The 24433-nt window shown below is 41.9% G+C and overlaps 1 protein-coding gene across 2 annotated transcripts in view; it reads right to left on the reverse strand.

Moving 5' to 3' along the window:
- The window catches only part of LOC140592349 (contactin-2-like), a 145680-nt gene that overhangs the window by 74584 nt on the left and 46663 nt on the right, over positions 1-24433 (reverse strand). For both annotated transcript variants that reach the window (XM_072715803.1, XM_072715804.1), the window contains 2 exons: positions 3083-3191; positions 1675-1816 (listed from right to left, as the gene is read on the reverse strand). In XM_072715803.1, coding sequence (XP_072571904.1) covers positions 1675-1816; positions 3083-3140 — 200 coding nt within the window. In that variant the 5' untranslated portion in view covers positions 3141-3191. The remainder of the gene's footprint in view (positions 1-1674; positions 1817-3082; positions 3192-24433) is intronic.

Below are 24433 nucleotides of genomic sequence, written 5' to 3' on the forward strand. Positions count from 1 at the left end.
TGTTCCCAGCATACCCTCACCATGCGCTTGGGTCTACCAGGTCTGACCGGCTTCCTCCCCTGCCACCTAAGCCAACTCATCACCAGGTGGTGATCAGTTGACAGCTCTGCCCATCTCTTTACCCGAGTGTCCAAGACGGAAGGCCGCAGATCAGACGATACGATTATAAAATCGATCATCGACCTGTAGCCCCGGGCATGTTCGTACCATGTCCACTTATGGACACCCTTATGCTCGAACATGGTGTTCGTTATGGACAAACCATGCATTGCACAGAAGTCCAATAACAGAACACCACTCGGGTTCAGATCAGGGAGGCCGTTCCTCCCAATCACCCCCTTCCAGGTTACACTGTCATTGCCCACGTGAGCGTTGAAGTCCCCCAGCAAAACAACGGAATCCCCCCGCGGCACGCCAAATAGCATACCGCTAAAGGAATCCAAGAAGGCCGGGTACTCCGAACTGACATTTGGCGCATAAGCGCAGATGACAGTCAGAGACCTATCCCCGACCCGAAGGCGCAGAGAGACAACCCTCTCGTTCACCGGGGTAAACTCCGTTGTTAATGCACTGAGCTGCGGGGCCACCAATAGCCCCACCCCAGCCCGGCGTCGCTCACCCGCCGCAACTCCAAATAGTTACTTCAGCATTAGTTCAAATACAAGAACTCGTGGCCATAGGTGGAAATTAGTGGGAGAACATTTCAAACTGGATTTAAGGAAGCACTTCTTTACGCAGCGTGTAGTCAGAGTATGGAATAGTCTTCCTGATAACATAGTGCAAGCTGAATCCTTGGGTTCCTTTAAATCAGAGCTAGATAAGATTTTAACAACTCTGAGCTATTAGTTAAGTTCTCCCCAAGCGAGCTTGATGGGCCGAATGGCCTCCTCTCATTTGTATAGTTCTTATGTTCTTATGTTAAGCACTGGAAAGTTGAGTGAACAACTATAAAGGAAAATATAAGTCAAATAAAACAAGTTTCCTTTATAACATGAAAAGAGTATGTAACAGTGCATGTCTGACATCCTAACCATAACTGGTTGTATGGTGATGGCATAGTTAAATTCTAGGCTGTCCTTTAACTTTAAATGAACTAGTTTACCATTTCATCACATAAAACAGCAGTATTTAATGTCTCTTGTAGAAAGAATGCCTCAAATTTTCTCTACTGTTATAACTGCTAGAGGGGGTTACTTTGATGAATCAAAAATATGACATGTTCTTGCGAATAAAGGTACTCAAATGGTGAACATACTGTAAATGTATTTGTTAGAATAGAATATTGAGTGTATTTTAAGTAAATGTTAATCTAGTAACCTGAAAATGTAGAAAATCTCTTTGTGTGCAAAAACTTTTGACTGGCAGTGTATGTATTAGCTGTTGTGCTGGCAGCTTAAAGTGTGCCTTAGCTTTTGAGGGTAGCTGATATCTTAATTCATTAGAAATGAGCTGTTTTGAGTGACCTACATAATTCAAATAAAAACAATCAAGTAACTTATTCTTGTAAATTTTAACTTGTATCTATGATGCCTGTACTTTGGAGATTTACATTTTATTGAGATTTATTTGAGATTAAAGATGATTTGTTGACTGAAGATTGTGTACTCCATTGTTGCAAGAAGATATGCGCTACATTGGTAGCTGGATTGTTTTATAAATAACATAACACCTTACCTGTATGTGGCAGCAGGACTAGCTCTGGCCTTACAGGCTAGGGTGACTTTCTCCTCGGTCAAGCCTTCTGGAAAAACCAGACTGGAGGGCTGTTCCTCAAACACCGGGCCACTGTCGTGACCTGAAACGCACACCTCCCCACCTGCAGCATGGAGAACCTGAGCAGTACATTCTCTATCCTTGGATGTATAGTTTTTTCCCCCCTTTTATTTATGGTTCAGTATATTAAAATCCTGTTGGCTATTATTATACTGTAATGAAATTAATTTGCTGAATATTGATTTAGACTGTGTATGTGTGATTGCTAAATACAAAGAAAAAAGAAACATGGTAGCATAGATATTATATTCAAAACGATTTAGATTCATAACTTCAGCAATGTAATTAGCCAGAAATGTTTCAATCTATAAGCACAGTATAGCCAGCAAAACATATAGATGAAGGATACATGTCAAATTGGATATAATAATAAATCTCAGATCCAGAATATTTTTCTTGAAAAAATAATTAAGTATGTAATATCACAGTATTTTTCAAAAGGTAAAGGATTATATAATTATAATATTTATTATATGTCTGTGTTTTTGGTTGTGATATATAAGAATTAACATATTTGTGTTGCCAGAGGATACATATATTAAATTGAATTGAGTAGAAGGGACAGATACTATCTGAAGATATGGTTACAGAATATAAAAAGCAGTTATGTTCTAGATATGCCATTGTTTTACTAATTAAGATAGACATGATATAATAGTGTTATCATTAAGCTTGATCTTATACATGTTTGATAGAATGGGGAACTATAATTCTACTAAACATGAAAGAATAGGAGAAATTTTTCTCACAAAAAGAGTTTTATTCTATCAGGTCTTGCATAGACAAGCAAGGATTGCGCAAAAGGTGTGTTGGCATGTGATGGTAATAGTAGTCCAGCCATGAGGATAAATCCATGAGGCACTTGTGTATTAATTTATAGTTCTTTGTGTTCTGTGTAGCAAATTTTTGTATGTGTGGTTTATGTATCTGAATATCCACTGAGTATTAATGATGCACATTACTATCCTGTACTCAGTGGTTGTCAAACTCAGATGGATGGCAACATGTGATTTTTTTTAATGGAAAAGTCAAACCAAAGTTAATAATATGTCTTTGTACCTACTGAAGAAAAAAAAACTCATATTCTTGGGAGGAGCCTTTCCCATTTGTGGCAATCCTTTACGCTAACATTTTAGACATTTGTAAGATTGATATTGTCTGAAGTTTTTGTATCAGCTATGTATAAAGAGCAAGTTGGTATTGGTGTAAACATACAGGAGGCCATGGAAATAGAAATGTTGCATAAACACAAATAAATAATTCACTACAGCAAGAGAAGGTTAAGGAAAGAGATTAAGAATTAACTTACCCATGGCATAGCTCAGTGCTAATGAGCTCACACACATTAGGCACACCAGTCGAGCCATTCGTGCTTATGCACACCAACTTGCTGAGAATCAAGATGGTCCCAAAAAACTCTGAAAAGGAATACATAGATATACTAACAATAAAACGTTTTTGAACACACTGAGATTTTCTACATTTACATGTTACTCACTTAACATTTACTAAAAATACACTCAATATTCTTTGCTAACAAATACATTTACAGTATGTTCACCATTCAAGTACCTTTATTAGCAAGAAAATGTCATATCTTTGATACATCAAAGTAACCCACTCTAGGAGTTACTAATATTTATTCAGTGCTTCATAAGCATATTGCTGCTAGTAAGATTGCACCTAAATCAACAATTTATCAGATCATCAAGAACTTGAAGGAGAGATGTTCAATTGTTAGTTGATTCAACTGTGGGATCTGGGCAATATCAGTGCAGAGCTTGCTCAGGAATGGCAGCAGGCAGGTGTGAATGCATCTGCATGCATAGTGAGGTGAAGACTTATGGAGGGAGGCCCGCTGCGAAGAAGGGCAGCAAAGAAGCCACTTCTCTCAAAGAAAAACATCAGGGACAGACTGATATTCCGCAAAAGATACAGGGATTGGACTGCTGAGGACTGGGCTAAAGTAATTTTCTCTGATGAATCCCCTTTCCAATTTTTTGGGGCATCCAGAAAAAAGATTGTCCGGAGAAGAAAAGGTGAGTGCTACCATTAGTCCTGTGTCATGCCAACATTAAAGCATCCTGAGACCATTCATGTGTAGGGTTGCTTCCCAGCCAAGGGAGTGGGCTCACTCACAATTTTGTCTAAGAACACAGTCATGAATAAAGAATGGTACCAAAACATCCTCCAAGAGCAACTTCTCCCAACCATCCAAGAATAGTTTGGTGATGAACAATGCCTTTTCCAGCATGATGGAGCACTATGCCACAAGGCAAAAGTGATAACTAAGTGGCTTGGGGAACAAAACATCAACATTTTGGGTCCATGGCCAGGAAACTTCCCAAATCTTAATCCCATTGAGGACTTGTGGTCAACCCTCAAGAAGCAGGTAAACAAACAAAAATCCACAAATTCTGACAAACTCCAAGTATTGATCATGCAAGAATGGGCTGCTATCAGTCAGGATTTGGCCCAGAAGTTGATTAAGAGCATGCCTGGGCAAGTTGCAGAGGTCTTGAAAAAGAAGTGCCAACACTGCAAATACTGACTCTTTGCATAAAGTTAATGTAATTGTCAATAAAAGCCTTTGACAATTATGAAATGCTTGTACAGTAAACATCTGACAAAAAGATCTACAATCACTGACGCAGCAAACTTTGTGAATTCCAGTACTTGTGTCATTCTTTTGGCTATGACTGTAAATACTGCTCTACTCACTTAAAATTAAAGGACTGCCTAGAATTTGACTATGCCATTACTACTGAACCAGTTACAGGACATACTCTTTCCATGTTATAAACTTGGAAACTTGTTTTATTTGACTTTTTTATTTTCATTTATAGTTGTTCACTCAACTTTACAATGCTTAACAAGAATAAAAATTCTGCAGTTTATGAAATAAATGGTAAAAACGTGTGTTGTGCAAAAACTTTAGACTGCTAGTGTATATTTTTTCATGTAAACCGTACACAGAATAATACCAATAATACCATATATTATATGATGCATGTAGCTCCTTGAAAAAGTATTTACACGCTGCAAACACTGCAAATGTTTTTGGAGTGCAAATGATACATCTTTATACACTTATTATAGTATTGCATGCTCAAACAGAACAGAAAAGGAAAATTTCTTCTATATAGAAATTAGAAGCAAAGGCAAAAAATCTCTGCTTTTTTAAGTCTTCAAGCTCTGTCTCCTGGCAATTCAGGTGAAAGGAATTTTTTAAATAAGGATACCAAATTGACTTACTGTTGTACAGCTTTTCTACAATTAAGTGAATAAAAACAAGAAAAATATGTGCTATTTTTTAGTTTTTTTAGGCAAGGAAAATGATAATAATTAATCAAATGAATTCAGTGTCAACTTCCAACCAAATTGATTTACAAATGGTCGTAGGTTGACACGTTATTTTATATACAAAATAATCATATGTATAGTATACTGTATAATAAAATTGTATCATCTTTAAGTCATATTATTCTGTGTTTTTTAACCTTCTTAATCACCATTTCCTTAGTTCACTGCTGCCAGCAGTTGTTGCAGACCATACACTCACACTGGGCAACACTGGTGCTGCCAGACATGGCACAGTTGTGGCAACATATTTGTGGTCCCAGAATGACTGTAAAGTCAATCAGCCATAAGTCGCATAGGTTGTCAGTCGATGACGACCTATACTAAAGATCACTTTTAAAGATATACAAATACATAGAGAATAAGTATAACAAGTGTATGAATGTGCCAGACAACACTACTGGTATATTAATAAAGAAGTGGGAGGTGCATTGCACCACGCCATATAACTGTTGAGAAAATGTCACTCCTCAAAATCCACTATATGCACAAGAAACTTGATGGAGTCTATATGCACTATATGCACAAGATGGAGTTGCTGACACCATCAATCACACTGAAAGAGCAGAGAGCTCTAGACAGTCTCCTGGGTCTACCCCGGGGTCTCCTTCCAGTTGCACATGCCCAAAACACCTCCCCAGGGAGGCAATCAGGAGGCATTGTAGATAGATCCCCAAACTAACTCAACTGGTTCCTTTCAATGAATAGGAACAGCAGCTCGACTTTGAGCTCCTCCCAGATGTCTCAGGTCTTCACCCTACCTCTAAGGCTAAGCCCAGACACCTTGCAAAAGAAACTAATTTATGCAGCTTGTATTCGCAATCTCATTCTTTTAGTCACTATCCAAAGCTCGTGATCACAGGCGAGCATAGGAACATAGATTGAGCGGTAAATCAATAGCTTTGCCTTCTGGCTCAACTCTCTCTTTACCACAACAGAACAGTACAGCATCCACATTAGTGCTGACACTGCAGTGATCCACCTGTTGATCTCCTGCTCCCTGTTTCCCTCACTCATGAACAAGACCCAGAAATACTTAGTCATTCACTTGAGACAGTAACTCATCCCCCACCAGGAGAGGACAATCCACATTTTTCTAGTCGAGAGCAATTGCCTCAGACTTAGAGGTACTAATCCTCATCACAGTTGCTTTACACTCAGCTGCAAACCACTCCAGCACATGCTGCAGATCACAGATTGACAATGCTAAAAGAACCACATCATCTGCAAAAAGCATCACCCTGAGCCCCCCAAACAGGAACCCCTGCGCTCTTTGGCTATGCATACACATTCTGTCCATAGAAGGTATGAACAGAATTAATGACAAAGGGCAGCACTGGCGGAGTCCAACACCCATGGGGAACAATTCTGACTTACTGCTGGCAATCTAAACCAAACTTTCACTCCATTTATACAGGGACAGGATAGCCAGCAACAACGGACCCCATGCCCTGTACTCCTGAAGCACTCTCCACAGGATCCCCTAAGGAACATTTACAAGGTCACAAAACACATATAGACTGCTTGGGCAAACTCCCATGACCCTTCAGTATCCTGGTGAGGGTGAAGAGCAGGGTTAGGGTTAGGGTGAAGAAGGTCCAGTGTTCCGCAAACAGGATGCAATCTGCATCATTCCTGTTGTATCTGAGGTTCGACTAATGGGTGGACCCTCTTCTCCAGTACCTCAGCATAGACCTTCCCAGGGAGGCTGAGGAACAGAATGCAAGGTGCTTTGTGTAGTGCAATAAAAACACTGTGCAGACCCCAAAAAACATAAGAACATAAGAAATTTACAAAAGAGAGGAGGCCATTCGGCCCATCAAGCTCGTTTGGGGAGAACTTAACTAATAGCTCAGAGTTGTTAAAATCTTATCTAGCTCTGATTTAAAGGAACCCATGGTTTTAGCTTCCGCTACACTAGCAGGAAGACTATTCCATACTCTAATTACACGCTGTGTAAAGAAGTGCTTCCTCAAATTTGTTTTAAAATGTTCTCCCGCTAATTTCCACTTATGGCCACGAGTTCTAGTATAATAATGTGTAGTCTGACAGTGGTAGCATCTGGTCGGTAGAACAGGTACAACAAAAAGATTAGAAATGCATAACAATAAATTAAGGAAGTATTTTGTTTGCCGATGTGATTTTGTTGTAATAAATGTTGGGGTATTTATAAAGCAAAAAAGGATTTAAATTAATTTCTCACAAACATGTCTAGGAAGTGAGTTAAAATATCCAGGATGAAAATGATTATGATTGTCTCGGAGAAAGCATGCAGCGCTAATGCAAAAGCAGGGGAGGTAAACTTTAAACTGATTTTTAAACATATATTAGATCATTTATAAAAGGAATAATAATTAAAATTTTAAAAAGCTAGCTAAGGTTTTTTCTATGAAAGAGTAAAAATGTTTTAGTGAAACTTCTTGTGCTATAATGTCTGTAAACAGGACTGAAATTAAGAAAAAGCCTGATCTTTACCTAGCTGACCAGCGATGTAAGAATTGCATGTGCATAACATGCGATGTTGGTATCAATATTACACATCATCCAGCCCTCTAACATACTACAGCCATTTTTAGAATGCAGTACAAAATACCTCGCCTCACATTGTGATGTCATTTAGCACCAGTACCAGTTTTTACTGCAGTGGAAAAACCAACACCTTGAAGTACTTTCTTGAAGTACCAAAAGTATGGTACCTGGTGCGGTGGAAGAGTGCCTGTAGTATGGATGGGGTGAATCACAGTAGTAAATCAATGCACCATTATAACCTTTAATCCTAACTAGCATTACTTGACAGAAACTATAAAAGCAAAGAAATTGCTACAAATCACTTAGATCACACCATTATTTCAGGCTGGGAACTAAGAAGAGATGGTTTTCCTATTCAGATTAACACAGTGGTCAAAGATCTTGGTGTGCTGGTTGATTCAGAACTATGTTTCGATGCTTACATAAGAAATATTACTAAAACTGCATTCTACCATCTATGGAACATGCATAGAGCCTTGATCCTTAAATGAACTTCAGCTGCTACAAAATGCAGCAGCCAGAGTTCTGTCAAAAACTTAAGTGACGTCAGACGCCGGAGACTTGGTGGAAAATCTGAATGAACAGCGAGGACAGCGAGGGGAAGTTGGAATCACTCGAAGAATACACTGACTGGTACTTCGACGCTTTAGTCATGAAGAAGAACATAAATACATCTTCCCCGGGCAAAAGCGAGACGCCGTCATCCAAAAGAAGTCGCCCGGCAGACTCCCCCGGAACAACTTCGCCGACTAGTAAAGACTTTGCCGACATCCTGGAGTCAATCGACAAGCGATTGTCCAGCTTCAACGCGAGGTTGTCTCTGGTCGAGATTTTACATCAGGAGTTTAAATCCCTGAGGGAGTCTTTGGAATTCAGCCAGCAACAGGTGGAAACACTCGCTGCTGAAAACGCTTCACTACGAGACTCGGTCAAGTCTCTAACTGAGAATGTGACCAATCTAAAGGAAGAAAATAAAAAAATAAAAGAGACTGTCGATCTCCAAGCCCGTAGCATGAGAGATAACCTGGTGTTTTCAGGCATCCCGGAATATGCTGAAGCGGACGCAGAAATTACGGTTAAAACATTTATCAAGACCCACCTGAAGCTTCCAGAGGACACTGTGGAAAACATCTGCTTTGACAGAGTCCATCGGCTGGGAGCTAAGAGGCCTGGTGCCCTGAGACCGCGTCCTATTGTGGCCAAATTCTGGAATTTCAATCAGAAGCAGCAGGTGAAGAGTCGCGGCAGGGAGCTGAAAGGAACGGACTTTGGCGTAAACTACCAGTTCCCCAAAGAGATTCTGGAGCGATGCAAAGTTCTGTTCCCAATCCGACGCAGCTCCATTCATAAGGGCTCCCGAGCTGTCATCGTCGTGGACCGGCTCTACGTGGATGGGCAGCTCTACCGCGACCCTAACATCACTCCCTGGTTATATTAACGCCACTCCAGATAAGAACCCGTTATATTTTTCTTATTTTCCCTAATCCACTTCCGTTCACATCAATCTAGCTTATACATATCGCTAATTTAATGTTATGTGATAACAAATACACTACCGTCAGTCTCCGCAGCGCTACAGTGCTAATAATGTTTATGTTTTTCATTTATACCCTTACTCGCGTGCCCCTTTGTATGTCTTTTTCACTTCTCCCTGCTTTCCCTGCACCGATCACCTGCTTTACATTTCTAGTCAGTCACTTACAACACCCTCGATTTTTACACATCTGCACGACATGACCATGTACATATGTACTCAGCTTCACCACAACCACTCCGACCTTATAGTGCACACAGGCATATAGGATACACACGCTCGCTCATATCTAACTCATTTGCACGTGCAATATTAGCTACACACACATGTCTATGGGCACACTAAGGTTTGTCTCATGGAATGTGCATGGAGCTGGCTCCAGAGAGAAGAGGTTAAAAATATTTAGCCAGCTTAAAAAACTACAGGCAGACGTTGTTTTATTACAAGAGACTCATAGACCTGCCACAGCTACAGATGAACTTAAAACACCTGAGTTTCCTAATGTGTTCTCAGCCTGTTATAACTCTAGGCAAAGGGGAGTAGCAATTTTAATACATAAAAATGTTAATTTCACATTACTCAACACAATTATAGATCCAGAAGGCAGATTTATAATCATTCAATTATCAATACTTAACAAAAAGTTATGTATTGTTAGTATATATGGTCCAAATGTTGATAACCCTTCATTCTTCCACGTTTTCTTTACCGGACTCTCTGAACACCTAGATAGCGCACTCGTTCTTGGGGGCAATCTCAACTTCGCACTAAATAAAGAAATGGACAGGCTCAGTACAGCTGCTCAGCGCAATTGGGAATCCATAAATATAGTTAAGCAGTACATGAGCGACCACGGACTATGTGATGCATGGCGTTCTCTTCACCCCAACCGTAGGGAATACACTTTCTTCTCACACGTCCATCACTCTTACTATCGTCTGGATTATTTCCTAGTCAGTAGCTCACTGCTGAGTGACATTTCAGACACTGAGATACACCCTATAGCTGTCAGCGATCATGCTCCTGTATCATTAACCCTAATAAATAAGAAAGCCATTCCACCAATTAGAAACTGGAGATTTAATACATCATTGCTTAAAGATGGAGATTTTATTAACTATTTCAAAAAAGAGTGGGCTTTATATTTAGACTATAATGACCTGCCTGGAACATCAGCATCTGTTCTCTGGGAAGCAGGCAAAGCTGTGATGAGAGGTAAAATAATCTCATTCTCATCACATAAAAAGAAAAGAGAAAACAAGTATATTCAGGAATTAGAAGAAACCATCAAATCCTTAGAAGAAGCTTATGTATCATCCCAGGAACAGGAAATGCTGAACAAAATAAGTAAAGCAAAATTAGAATGAAATGAAATTATTCATAAAAAAACACAATTCTTAGCACAAAGACTTCGCTGGCAAAATTATGAATATGGTAACAAATCAGGTAGATTTCTAGCTAACCATTTAAAAATTGAGCTATTAGTTAAGTTCTCCCCAAACGAGCTTGATGGGCCGAATGGCCTCCTCTCGTTTGTAAATTTCTTATGCTCTTAATAAATAAAGAAAAAACAACTATATGTGCTGTTAAAGACATAACTGGGGATACAGTATATGACCCTGAAAGAATAAACAACACTTTCAGGGACTTTTACAAATCTTTATACTCACCATAGATAAACCCATCTAAAGACAAAATTGATCAGTTTCTTGATAGTATAACCCTTCCGAAATTATCAGATAATCAAAAGATGGCACTGGATTCTACGCTGACACCAGGTGAACTCCAGGAAGCTTTGAACAGTATGCCCAATAATAAGGCTCCAGGCCCAGATGGATTTCCAGTAGAATTCTATAAAGAATTCTGGACAATTCTGTCACCAACATTCTACAGAATGTTGCAGGAAACCAAGGAAAATGGTAGACTACCACCAAATATGAATTCTGCCAACATTAGTCTCTTGCTAAAACCAGGCAAAGACCCTATATTGCCTACCAGCTATCGTCCAATGTCCCTTATTAATGTTGACCTTAAAATAATCTGCAAAGCTCTCTCAAAAAGAATAGAGAAGATAACCCCTCACATAATTCATCCTGACCAAACTGGTTTCATAAAAGGGAGGCACTCATCAACAAACACACGTAGATTACTCAATCTGATAGACTATTCGTGCAATAAAAACCTTCAAATCACAATATTGTCTCTAGATGCAGAAAAAGCATTCGATAGAGTTAGTTGGAGTTTTTTATTTGCAACATTACACAAATTTGGTTTTGGAACCTCTTTCATAAACTGGTGAAAAATATTATATAGTTCCCCAACAGCATGTGTTAGGACAAATGACCAAACATCCTCTAGCTTCTGTCTCAAGAGGGGCACCAGGCAGGGATGCCCCCTCTCCCCCTCACTGTTTGCAATTTTTGTTGGACCACTAGCAGCAGCAATTAGACAGGCTATAGTGATTAAAGGCATCAAATGCAAGAATGTGGAACATAAGGTCAGTCTTTATGCGGATGATGTGTTACTCTTTCTCCAGCATTCACAAACCACTCTCTCTGAGGTAATTACATTAATAAACTCTTTCTCAAGAGTCTCAGATTATTCGATAAACTGGTTAAAATCCACAGTTCTTCCAATTAACTGCTCCTTTCAGAATTCTTCCTTCACTCCACTGCAATCTGGAGATATCAAATATTTAGGTATTAATGTTTCACCTAGGCTGACAGATTTAACTAAATTAAACCACATCCCACTTTTAAAGAAGGTAGAGGATGATCTGGCTAGATGGAAGTCCCTACCCCTATCACTCATGGAACGGGTCGCCTCAATAAAAATGATGGTGTTGCCAAGAATTAATTACTTATTTGCAATGATCCTGAGCAAACCATCACCTGACTGGTTTAGATCTCTGGACTCCACCATCTCTAAATTCCTTTGGAAAGATAAACCACCGCGTATTAGCTTAAAAACGCTGCAAAGGATCAAGGACAAAGGAGGACTATATCTGCCTAACTTTCACCACTACTTCTTAGCCAACAGGCTTCAAAACATCTCAGGGTGGCTAAAACATACCCTCTTAGATGATACTTGGCTAGACGTAGAACAGGCTCTATGCAATAACATAGAGATTTCGGATCTACCATTCATTATCTCAAACATTAAACGACACGAATGCTTCAAAAGCATCAGTATCAGCTCTTCTCTGACAGCATGGTGGGAGTTTCTAAAAACGACTGAGTCTTCATTAATCCCATGCAAACGTACTCCCATCTGGAACAACCCTGACATACTACTAAACAATAATATGATAAACTTCCCGGATTGGAGTGGTAAAGGTATTAAATACTTGGAACATATATTCGAAGAAATAGACTTTATCCCCTTTGACATATTAGTTAAAAGATATGGGATTAACAAGAATAGATTTTTAGAATATTAACAAGTTAAATCTATAGTAAAAAGGAAATTCAAGTCTAATCAAATCAAATTACAAATACCACCAAGTGTGGCAGAATTCCTTGATCTCAAAACCCCCAAATTACTGTCTAAAATATACAGGACACTTTCCAAAATGGATGGATCAATATCCCTTCCTATTGCAAAATGGGAGGCAGATCTATCAGCTGGGACCACAATTTCTGGTCTAAGACATGTTTAAAAACTTTTGAACTGATCAGAAGTTCCAGTTTACAATTAATACAATACAAAATCCTGCATAGAGTGCACTACACAGGGCATCGGATGTTCAGGATGGGTTTTACGTCTTCTAACACCTGCTCACACTGTCAAGGGGATACACCTGACAATTACATCCATGCTCTTTGGTTCTGTCCACCTGTTCAGATGTTTTGGCGCAGGATTTGTGAGGACTTATCAAAGTGTCTGAAATGTACCATTCCAGCCTCTCCCTCAGTCTGCTTGTTGGGCGACCTAGATGGTGTCACTACAGAGATTAACACAACCCACATGGCTTTCACCACTTTATGCATTGCTAAGAAGACTGTCCTCATGAACTGGAACAATAAAAATAATCTTATTATCAACCAATATAAAGAGAGTTTGCTGGACCATAATAGTCTTTATACAGCTTCTGCCGCCACATTAGATCAATCTCTCTGGGCTCCTTTGATCAGCTCCATCACTTAGTGGTGGTGGGGGGGTCGCAGGTTTGTCCTGCTTCGGTCTTTGTTGTTGGTGTGGGGGGGGGTGGGGGCATATGAACTTGGGGCGTCTGGGGGTTCCCTGGGGGGGGGGTTTCTGGGGGGTTTGGTGTCGGGGCTGTGGTTCTGGCCTGGATGGGGCTTTGGTGGCTCTTGGGTGGCGTCTTTCTGGCGGCTGCTTGCAGCGCTGCTGGGGTAGCCTGTGCCGGCGGACGTAGGGTACGGGCCTGGCGGCTGTGCTGCTCCTGGGTGGGTCCGGGGCGGGCTTGGGGTTCTGGGGGCGCTCTGCCTCCGGGCTGGGGTTCCGGCTGGGCTGGGGGGGCTTTGGTCCTGGTAGGTGTGTCGCTGGGATGTGGGTCGGTGCATTCACTGGGGCCCGGCCCTGGCGCGGGGGCCTTCGGCGCGTCGGTGGGGCTGGGGGCCTCTTTAGCTGGCGGGGATGTTGTTTCCATCTGTCCGCAGGTGGTCCCTGCCTTAGGTGTATACACTCAGCGGGGGGGGGGGGGATCCAATAGAGGAGGAGAATGGACTCAACCTGGGTGTCTTGTCTTATGTAGTCTGGGAGTTGACTGAATGGTGGGGTGGGTGTAGTTTTTCCTCTGTGGTGGGGTCTGGTTGGCTGCCCCGGGCTCTGTGGTGCCGCTGCTCTGGGCCCCTGTCTGGATGGGCCTGGACACCCCGCCCTGGGTGGATTCCAGGGAATGGGGGTGCTTATGGGGGTCAGCGGGGGAGCTGGCTCCAGAGGGGGGATACTTGCCCCCCCCCAGTCCTTTCCTCCTTATCCCTAAGTGCTTCCCTCCTCCCGCTCCGTCACTCCAACACACATGTAGGGCTTTGAGGTGCAGGTGCGTCGCTGGGATGCAGGGGATGTATTCCTCCTCTGTCCCCCCGTGACCACCTGTGTCTCAATCATACACCACAACTTAGACACTCTCATTACTTACTCTCTCATGACACATACATTTAGGGTCTTGGGGGTGGGCACACAAAATGGCGTCCGGAGGGCGGTCTGCTCACTCAGCCTTACCTCTGGTGCCAGTGCCCACTTCTGAATTTTAAGTTGCACATAGACATTGAGGGTTCTGGGGAGGTGCCGAGCTGACACCAGCTGTTGATTGACAGAGGGTGGTTAGCGCATGCCCTTCCCCTGTTTTAAAGCACTTTAGAACAACACGCACCAACACCACATATGAGCGGGCGGAGGGAGGCATGGGGTCTTTTCACACCCCCGTTCTCTGTTCTCCATCTGGAGCCGGGGGCTGAGAAGAGCTGGCCGTCCGGTCGGGGTCTGGGTCTGGTGGGCTTCTCGGCTGCTGCGGGGTCCGGGGTGGTCTTCTTGTCCCCACGCCAGAGGAAAAAAAAAAGGGGTCCATCTCCGGGGTCTGGTGGCGGATTGCCCCTCTGGGGGTGGTGGTGCCTGGATCTCGGAGTATAGAGTATATATGGGGAGTGTGAATGTCTGTACGGCGTTCATTTCTGTGTGTCTCCATGTTGGGCGCATGGGTGAATATTTGTTTATGTGCGCATGAGGGTGGGAACGCATGCTTGTGTATGTGTACGTCTGTTTGTCTATACGCATGTGTCAGGTTGGGTCTTACACTTCACCTGGAATAACATCTCAGGGTCTGTTGCCCCCCCCCACACTCCCTGCCGGTGGATGAGGCCCCCGGCTGCCGATGCGTTGGGGGTTCTCGATGTCCGGGGCTGGATGCTCTGGTGTGTGCTGGCTCACTCTCGGCGGTTGCCTGTCGGGCCCTGGCCCTTCCAGCTCTGTCGCGGCCCCGGCTGGGGGGTGGGGGGGCCCTTGGATCTCTGGGCCCGGGGCCCGGTCTGCCCTGGTGTGGCCGGCCGCCGGCAGGGCCTGCGTGCTCGCCCTGAGGCTACTGCAATGTGGCTGCCGGATGGCCCCCCTCCAGAGCACTCCTCTGCCCTTTTCTGGGTGGGGGCTGCAATTGTCCCTGCGGTGGTCCTCCTGGGGTTCCCGTGCCCTGTGGGGCCTCTGGATGTCTAGGGCCCGGGTCTCCTCCGTGTCGACTTCATGTCCTGGGTGGGCGGGGCTGTGGCTCCCCACACACACTACTAGACATTTACATGGAGGAACCTTAGGAACACTAGCGCGCTGACACACACAGGTGTGCACACAAGTGCTCACGGACGCGTGCTCACGGACACACACTGTCTTGATCAGCTGTTGCTTCTGGGCATGTGTTGTAATACTGTTTGTGCGTGCTGTTCAACAACATTTAACGTTTGGTGGTCGTTGTGATTAGTACAGGTGTATGTTGTCTTTCTCTTTTCAGCAGACATGGAAGCAGATTATCTGTTTTGTTTTTTTTCTTTTCTCTCCTCTCTCTCTCCCTCTCTCTCTTTCCCCCTTCTTCTCCTTTGTTTCCCCCCTTCTCTCTCCCTCACCTTCTCTTGAGGAAGTTAAATAAATAAATAAATAAATAAATAAATAAATAAAGTAGTCCTCCGCAGAGGGGGGTGGTGGAGGGAGCAAAAAAAAATATATATATATATATATACACTCACCTAAAAGATTATTAGGAACACCTGTTCAATTTCTCATTAATGCAATTATCTAATCAACCAATCACATGGCAGTTGCTTCAATGCATTTAGGGGTGTGGTCCTGGTCAAGACAATCTCCTGAACTCCAAACTGAATGTCAGAATGGGAAAGAAAGGTGATTTAAGCAATTTTGAGCGTGGAATGGTTGTTGGTGCCAGACGGGCCGGTCTGAGTATTTCACAATCTGCTCAGTTTCTGGGATTTTCACGCACAACCATTTCTAGGGTTTACAAAGAATGGTGTGCAAAGGGAAAAACATCCAGTATGCGGCAGTCCTGTGGGCGAAAATGCCTTGTTGATGCTAGAGGTCAGAGGAGAATGGGCCGACTTATTCAAGCTGATAGAAGAGCAACTTTGACTGAAATAACCACTCGTTACAACCGAGGTATGCAGCAAAGCATTTGTGAAGCCACAACACGCACAACCTTGAGGCGGATGGGCTACAACAGCAAGAAGACCCCACCGGGTACCACTCATCTCCACTACAAATAGGAAAAAGAGGCTACAATTTGCATGAGCTCACCAAAATTGGACAGTTGAAGACTGGAAAAATGTTGCCTGGTCTGATGAGTCTCGATTTCTGTTGAGACATTCAAATGGTACAGTCAGAATTTGGCGTAAACAGAATGAGAACATGGATCCATCATGCCTTGTTACCACTGTGCAGGCTGGTAGTGGTGGTGTAATGGTGTGGGGGATGTTTTCTTGGCACACTTTAGGCCCCTTAGTGCCAATTGGGCATCGTTTAAATGCCACGGCCTACCTGAGCATTGTTTCTGACCATGTCCATCCCTTTATGACCACCATGTACCCATCCTCTGATGGCTACTTCCAGCAGGATAATGCACCATGTCACAAAGCTCGAATCATTTCAAATTGGTTTCTTGAACATGACAATGAGTTCACTGTACTAAAATGGCCCCCACAGTCACCAGATCTCAACCCAATAGAGCATCTTTGGGATGTGGTGGAACGGGAGCTTCGTGCCCTGGATGTGCATCCCACAAATCTCCATCAACTGCAAGATGCTATCCTATAAATATGGGCCAACATTTCTAAAGAATGCTTTCAGCACCTTGTTGAATCAATGCCACGTAGAATTAAGGCAGTTCTGAAGGCGAAAGGGGGTCAAACACCGTATTAGTATGGTGTTCCTAATAATCCTTTAGGTGAGTGTATATATATATATATTAGTCCTGTCCTATGCTCCTTTTACTGGCTTCCAGCTAATTCTCAGATTGACTATAAAAAATACTGCTCTTAACTTATAAAGCACTGAATGGCCTTGCAGAATATCTTGGAGATCTACTGGTCTCTTACAACCCTCTTTGCCTGCTTCAATCTCAAGGAGTAGAATATCTATAGTATAAATGCCTAGAGTAGAAAGAACTATGGCAGGCTGAGGGTGTTCTCCTACAGAGCTCCACAGTTGTGTATCAGTGCTGTCACTCTAGCTTCACAGTTACTTGTGGAATTGGAGTGCTGATGTTTCAGGGACTCCCCCTGCCTGCATTCCTACTTGCCTCTCCCTCCTACTTATGGTGGCATAGCCAGGACTGTAGCCAGGGTTTGAAAAATAATGATGTCCAGGACCTGGGGGTTGGGTCTCATCAATAACATTTATATTTCCCTATTTCTATTTGCAAGAAACATATTTTTATTAGTGTTGAAAACCTAAAAAACCACAAATTTTGTAAAATACACCATACATCATGTATGTACCAAGAGTAAGAGTCATTTTAAACTTAAACAGTTCACTCTGGGTGACCTTGCCAGAACAGAGAGTAAAAACGTACTCCAATACGTACCCTCCCTACAGTGTGCCTACCTGAATGAATTTAGGTCTCCTGTATGTCATAAAGAACAGTATAGAGCAATAAAATATTAAGGGTATGATTCATGTAATGTAAGATCATTTCTAACTATGCATAAGAATAATTGAAAATGAATGAAAAAGAAATGCTTGCTTAATATTAATACACAATTACAAGCTTACATTAAGTACACTTGTTTTGATGTCCAATTTTGGCTTTGAAATGTTTCTATGGACACTTTTATTGATGACATTTTGTGAAATGTTAGTTAGCCTCATCTAGCCTACTAGGCGTAATGTAGGAAACCCAGCCTTTAACATGGCCAATGTAGACTAATCTACATAAAGAGTCACCGTCACAGAGTACTCAACTGGCTGGTTGAAATAAAAACTTCGTCTTGATTTGTGCTCTCGGGACCTGAAATCTCCATCTCTGAAATTAACCCACTAATTTTCAAATTGTAGAATCACCCCTGCTCCAGATGCTATACCAGGTCTCTGATTTGGAAAGTTTTTTAACAGATAGTATTCATTGTTTTGTCTCATCGAATGATATGCTGCGTGTGCACCCTCCTTCACAATGCTGCATGACAACATGCACACATCGTGAATTTGAACTGCTTTCAGTGAAGTGCGCTTGTGCGGTTCATGAGCCACACATCCTCTATCACGCTGATACTGAATGCTCTAGCTGTCTGTCTCTCACACATACAGCAAACACTATTAACAACACATTTTAACTGAATGAAGATGCACTTAGCTGGCCCTGGCCATAGCCATATCTGCCAGAGCTTAGATAATGCACTCACCTAAATGTTTGCACGGCCTTTAGTCTCCCCTAATTTGGCAAGGCTCTTTTTATTTCTCCCACCCCTACTGCCCGGAGACCCCAAAAATCAAGATATTCTGCCTCCCCTGCAATTTGTGACACCTCTACTCCCTGTGACATCCTTCTGGCCTGCCTGCTTTTCTGCCTGTGATGTCTCTCCTACCTGCCCTGCTGCTGTACCACTGTTCATCCTGCCATCAGAAGCAATACCAGCATCTCCCTGGCCTCCGCATTGAGACTTAATACATAATGCAAGGTTTCTTCCTTCTAGGGAGTTTTTCCATGCTATTGTTGCCTCTGGCTTGCTCACTGGGAACTTTGGGCAGGGATAATATAAAGCATTTGAGAAAATGAGCTATACAAATACAACTGAATTGAATTGAATTACTCAGATTTAATTAAATTAAAAACTGTGTATATAAATAAATTTATTGTGTCATGTAGTAATAAATATATAATATGTGGCCAAAAAATAAATCTGTAATGCAAATTATTTAATGCCCTCTCTCCACCTCATTGTTTGCAATTTTTATTGAACCACTAGCAGCAGCAATTAGACAGGCTATAGTGATTAAAGGCATTAAATGCAAGAATGTAAAACATAAGGTTAGTCTTTATGCGGATGATGTGTTGCTTTTTCTCCAGCACTCACAAACCACTCTCTGAGGTAATTACATTAATAAACTCTTTCTCAAGAGTCTCAGATTATTCGATAAACTGGTTAAAATCCACAGTATAACTGCTCCTTTCAGAATTATTCCTCCACTCCACTGCAATCTGGAGATATTAATTATTTAGGTATTAATGTTTCACCTAGGCTGGCAGATTTAACTAAATTAAACCACATCCCACTTTTAAAGAAGGTAGAGGATGATCTGGCTAGATGGAAGTCCCTACCTATATCACTCATGGGACGGGTCACCTCAATAAAAATGATGGTGTTGCCAAGAATGAATTATTTACTTGCAATGATCCCGAGCAAACCATCACCTGACTGGTTTAGATATCTGGAATCTCGAAATTCCTTTGGAAAGATAAACCCCCGCGTATTAGCTTAAAAACGCTGCAAAGGACAAAGGAGGACTAGATCTGCCTAACTTTCACCACTACTTCTTAGTAGGCTTCAAAACATCTCAGGGTGGTTACAACATACCCCCTTAGATGAGCCTTGGCTAGACGTAGAACAGGCACTATGCAATAATATAGAGATTTCAGATCTACCATTCATTGGCTCAAACATCAAACGACACGAATGCTTCAAAAGCATCAGTATCAGCTCTTCTCTGACAGCATGGTGGGAGTTTCTATTTACTTATTCCTGGTTTTAATTAATTCATTAATTAATCAATTTACCAATCAATTTGATTACACGATACATGGTCATGAAATAAGCCTCGAAATGTCAAATTGTCACTTTCACCCTATTAAAGTTTTGAGGGAGGGCTCTAGTGAATACTGGTTTTTGATTGGTGCATCATTTCCACTCAGTTGTACCTATCTAATCCAACATGGCCACATTGGATATAACCAGTATCTTACTAAAATTGTTACACAAAAGCTTATTATTCCAGATGAAATGGATGCTGCCGACAATAACAGACTTCAGAGAGCAAATTGAAAGGTGGCTGCTCTTTTCAAATACGACATTGATATAAATATGCCTGCAAACTTCAAGGAAATTCTGCAACTGAACAGGCTACAAATGAGAATATCTGACTGCAGTGTTGCCCGTACTGGATGGCCATCCTGTGAAGCTACTTTTTGAAGCAATTCGCAAAGTAACTTTTTCTCACACTCATGTCCACCTGTGATTTCATCTCTGGCTCATTGCTCAATTGCTGCACACTGCAGCCTATAGAGGCAGGTATCTGGGAAGCATTCTACCAATCACTGAGACCTCCGTATCATGGTTAGTAAAAGAGACAGTTTCCTATGAGAGAGCCCTTGAGAGATAATTCATTGTTGGGGCCCTATTTTGCACTGGAGGAAAAGCACAGTGCAAAGTGGTTTTGCGATTTTCATACCAGCACATTCCTAATTTTCATGCCAAGCACGCACATTTTCAAAATAACAAATGATTTTGTGCTTGTTTCTCACATGTTGGAGTGGTGTTTTTTAAATGAGGTGTGGCTGGGTGCATTGTCGGCGCATAGTCATTGTAAGGCAGTGAAATGACATCACGATTTTGACTAATAAAAACCATATCTAAAGTCAGTGACATATTAAACAATATTTAAGGGGCATGTTTTGGAAACGTGGATGCACAACACTCATTACAGACACAGGTATGCGCTTGAAGTGCACTAATGGTTTTATTTTATTTAATTTATAAATGTTTTATTACAGAGAACAACTTGTCCTTTTTTGTAATCATACTGTTTAATAAAAGTAAAGAATAAATTGTATAATTAAAAAATCATTTGAGTTATCAGAATTATGTATTGATGATGGTTATTTGAGCAATCAACACACATTTGTATTTAAAAACACCAGGCTGAGCAGCTAGCTTCTTTTTTCACAATCTTCTGACATCAGTTGCCATGGTAAGCATGCCATTATAATGGCAATCCACCATAGCTTTTACAGGTGAGGTGGTGCACCATTCTGATTAGTTTATTGCATGTTAATAAATCCATCGAATTGGAGCAACTTTGAAATGTTGTCTTTGTATTTTTAACCTCGTATTTTTGCATGTGAATCGAATTTCCAATGCATATTTCCAATGCATAAATATTCAATGTTAGAATTTCAGTGGCATATAAAATTCAAATTGTGATGACACAGATTTACTTCCATATGTGCAGTTAAGGATGAAGATTACATCTGTATGATGGAGGTCATGATTAACAAGCACAACATACTCAAGAAAACAATAATAAACAACTTAGTCAATAATATATAATAAAACTTAGGGTTAAGGTAAGTAACTGAGCTAAATTTAAGTCTCAAATTTGTAATCTTCTGTTTCAAGATTTCAAGAGTCATATTTGTTCTATACCATATCCAAATATGTATAACTAACCTATTCATCATTCCTTGCTCTGTTTTGGGCATATGTGTATTTAATGCACTTTTACTTGAAGTTTCAGAAAATAAATGCAAACATAATTGCCTAAGAAAGAATTGTGGCGTCGGGCAGACCGAGGCATCGCAGGAGCAGAGAGAGACATGGAGACTCGCTTGCCGGGGTGAACACGCTCTTTTTTGGCAGTCCTGAAAAGGACTACATCAGGCACCCAACGAGCACCGAACCAATTACTCACCGGAAACACAAGGTTGTCAGATGCCGAACTGTAAGATGCATACACGGTGGGAGATTTATGTAAGCGAAATACACACGGGGTCGGACCAGGTACACACAAGACATGGGCAAATACACACGCGACAATAGGGAAACGTAACCATTAACATTAACAACAACAATACAAAAAGGGCTATTTACAAGTGCGCCCCGCCGGTGCCACAGAATGTTTTGTTTCTTGACTTAGTGATAAGAACATTCAACTCAATTCAAATCAGAAAGGAGAGCACAATAGCATCACATAGCTGGCTAGAATAGGCTAGAAATATCCAACTAAGGTAAGGAATCCAGTTATTACACAACCAAAAGTGTTAATAGTGAAATGTTGCTTTATGGATTTCAACACTTGATACATCACCTTCATTTCAATTTCTAATATATGAATTAGCCTAATTGAATAAGTTTAAAGAGAAGAAACATTTTGACTAAAAATAATGACTAAGAGTTGACTAAAATGTAACTCCTTTTTGTCAACTAATACTACACTAAATCTATGAAGGATAGAAATTACTAAAATGTTTCGAAAATTAATAAGCATTTTAATCTAAAGACTAAAACTAAGATTATATTTAAAATATCTGCCAAAATTAACACTGGCAGGGAGCAACACAGGAACAACAGCAAACATGAGGCAACACACAATGAAAAACTGGGGCTAAAATCTGTCAACAAAACACTAGGGCTGGGAGCAACAAGACAGAGGTGATGACTCACAAAGGACTCAAGTAGTAGGAAAGGGGTGACCAGTGACCTTTGTCTTTTGTCTAGCCCTGATCTGTCCTGCTTGTCCTGCCTAGCCTGTTCGCCTGCTCTGTCCCGTTCCCATCCTGACCACTCCAGTCCTGAAGTCTTCCTCTGTTCCTGCCCTCTGTCTGAAATCTTCATCGTTGGACTGCCTACCTTGGCCTTCAACCCTTCTGGCTACGTGATTCTGACACTCTCTCTGTCCTGTGATTCCGTGTCCAGTTGCCCATTCCTGACCCTGCTCCAGTTCCGACCCTGTTTTGCCTCGCTACCTCGACTCTGATTCTACTTGTTTGTATGTATGGTGCATGAAATAAACTGCAAGATTCTGTTCTTTAGAGAATACCTCACAGAACAAGACTGACCCTATGGATATGCAGTCCCAGCTACAGGACACCCTTTCCCAGATTGCCTAACTGACCAACCTGGTAGGGCAGCTTCAGCAGGTAATGGCTGCCACCGCTCCCATAGTCCCAATGCCCAATAGGTATGATGGTCACCCTGACACCTGCAAGACTTTCCTTATGCAATGTGGATTGTACATCAACAATACCCTGAGCAATTCCAGGGAGACAAAGATTGGGTCAACTTCGTCATCCCCCTGTTAACTGACCGAGCGCTGGAATCATTTACAGCCCTTTGAGCTAATAAGGGCACACTTCTCCAATCTGCACAGGCTCTTCAGACAGCATTCAGTGAGGTCTTTGATCACCCGGCTGTGGGGCACTGCTGAGGTGATCGCTTGAATGAATTCTGTCAGGGTTAACCCTCTGGGGTCTAGGGTAAGGAACACACTTTAAGTGACTGGGGTATGAACTTAATCATAAACTTAATTTATGGCAAAAAATATTTCTCAAAAATATTTGAAAAAGTTCAATTTCTCATTAATGCAATTATCTAATCAACCAATCACATGGCAGTTGCTTCAATGCATTTAGGGGTGTGGTCCTGGTCAAGACAATCTCCTGAACTCCAAACTGAATGTCAGAATGGGAAAGAAAGGTGATTTAAGCAATTTTGAGCGTGGCATGGTTGTTGGTGCCAGACGGGCCGGTCTGAGTATTTCACAATCTGCTCAGTTACTGGGATTTTCACGCACAACCATTTCTAGGGTTTACAAAGAATGGTGTGCAAAGGGAAAAACATCCAGTATGCGGCAGTCCTGTGGGTGAAAATGCCTTGTTGATGCTAGAGGTCAGAGGAGAATGGGCCGACTGATTCAAGCTGATAGAAGAGCAACTTTGACTGAAATAACCACTCGTTACAACCGAGGTATGCAGCAAAGCATTTGTGAAGCCACAACACGCACAACCTTGAGGCGGATGGGCTACAACAGCAAGAAGACCCCACCGGGTACCACTCATCTCCACTACAAATAGGAAAAAGAGGCTACAATTTGCACGAGCTCACCAAAATTGGACAGTTGAAGACTGGAAAAATGTTGCCTGGTCTGATGAATCTCGATTTCTGTTGAGACATTCAAATGGTAGAGTCAGAATTTGGCGTAAACAGAATGAGAACATGGATCCATCATGCCTTGTTACCACTGTGCAGGCTGGTGGTGGTGGTGTAATGGTGTGGGGGATGTTTTCTTGGCACACTTTAGGCCCCTTAGTGCCAATTGGGCATCGTTTAAATGCCACGGCCTACCTGAGCATTGTTTCTGACCATGTACCATCCCTTTATGACCACCATGTACCCATCCTCTGATGGCTACTTCCAGCAGGATAATACACCATGTCACAAAGCTCGAATCATTTCAAATTGGTTTCTTGAACATGACAATGAGTTCACTGTACTAAAATGGCCCCCACAGTCA

The sequence above is a fragment of the Paramormyrops kingsleyae genome, chromosome 8 (assembly GCF_048594095.1).
Source record: "Paramormyrops kingsleyae isolate MSU_618 chromosome 8, PKINGS_0.4, whole genome shotgun sequence".
Lineage (NCBI taxonomy): Eukaryota > Metazoa > Chordata > Actinopteri > Osteoglossiformes > Mormyridae > Paramormyrops > Paramormyrops kingsleyae.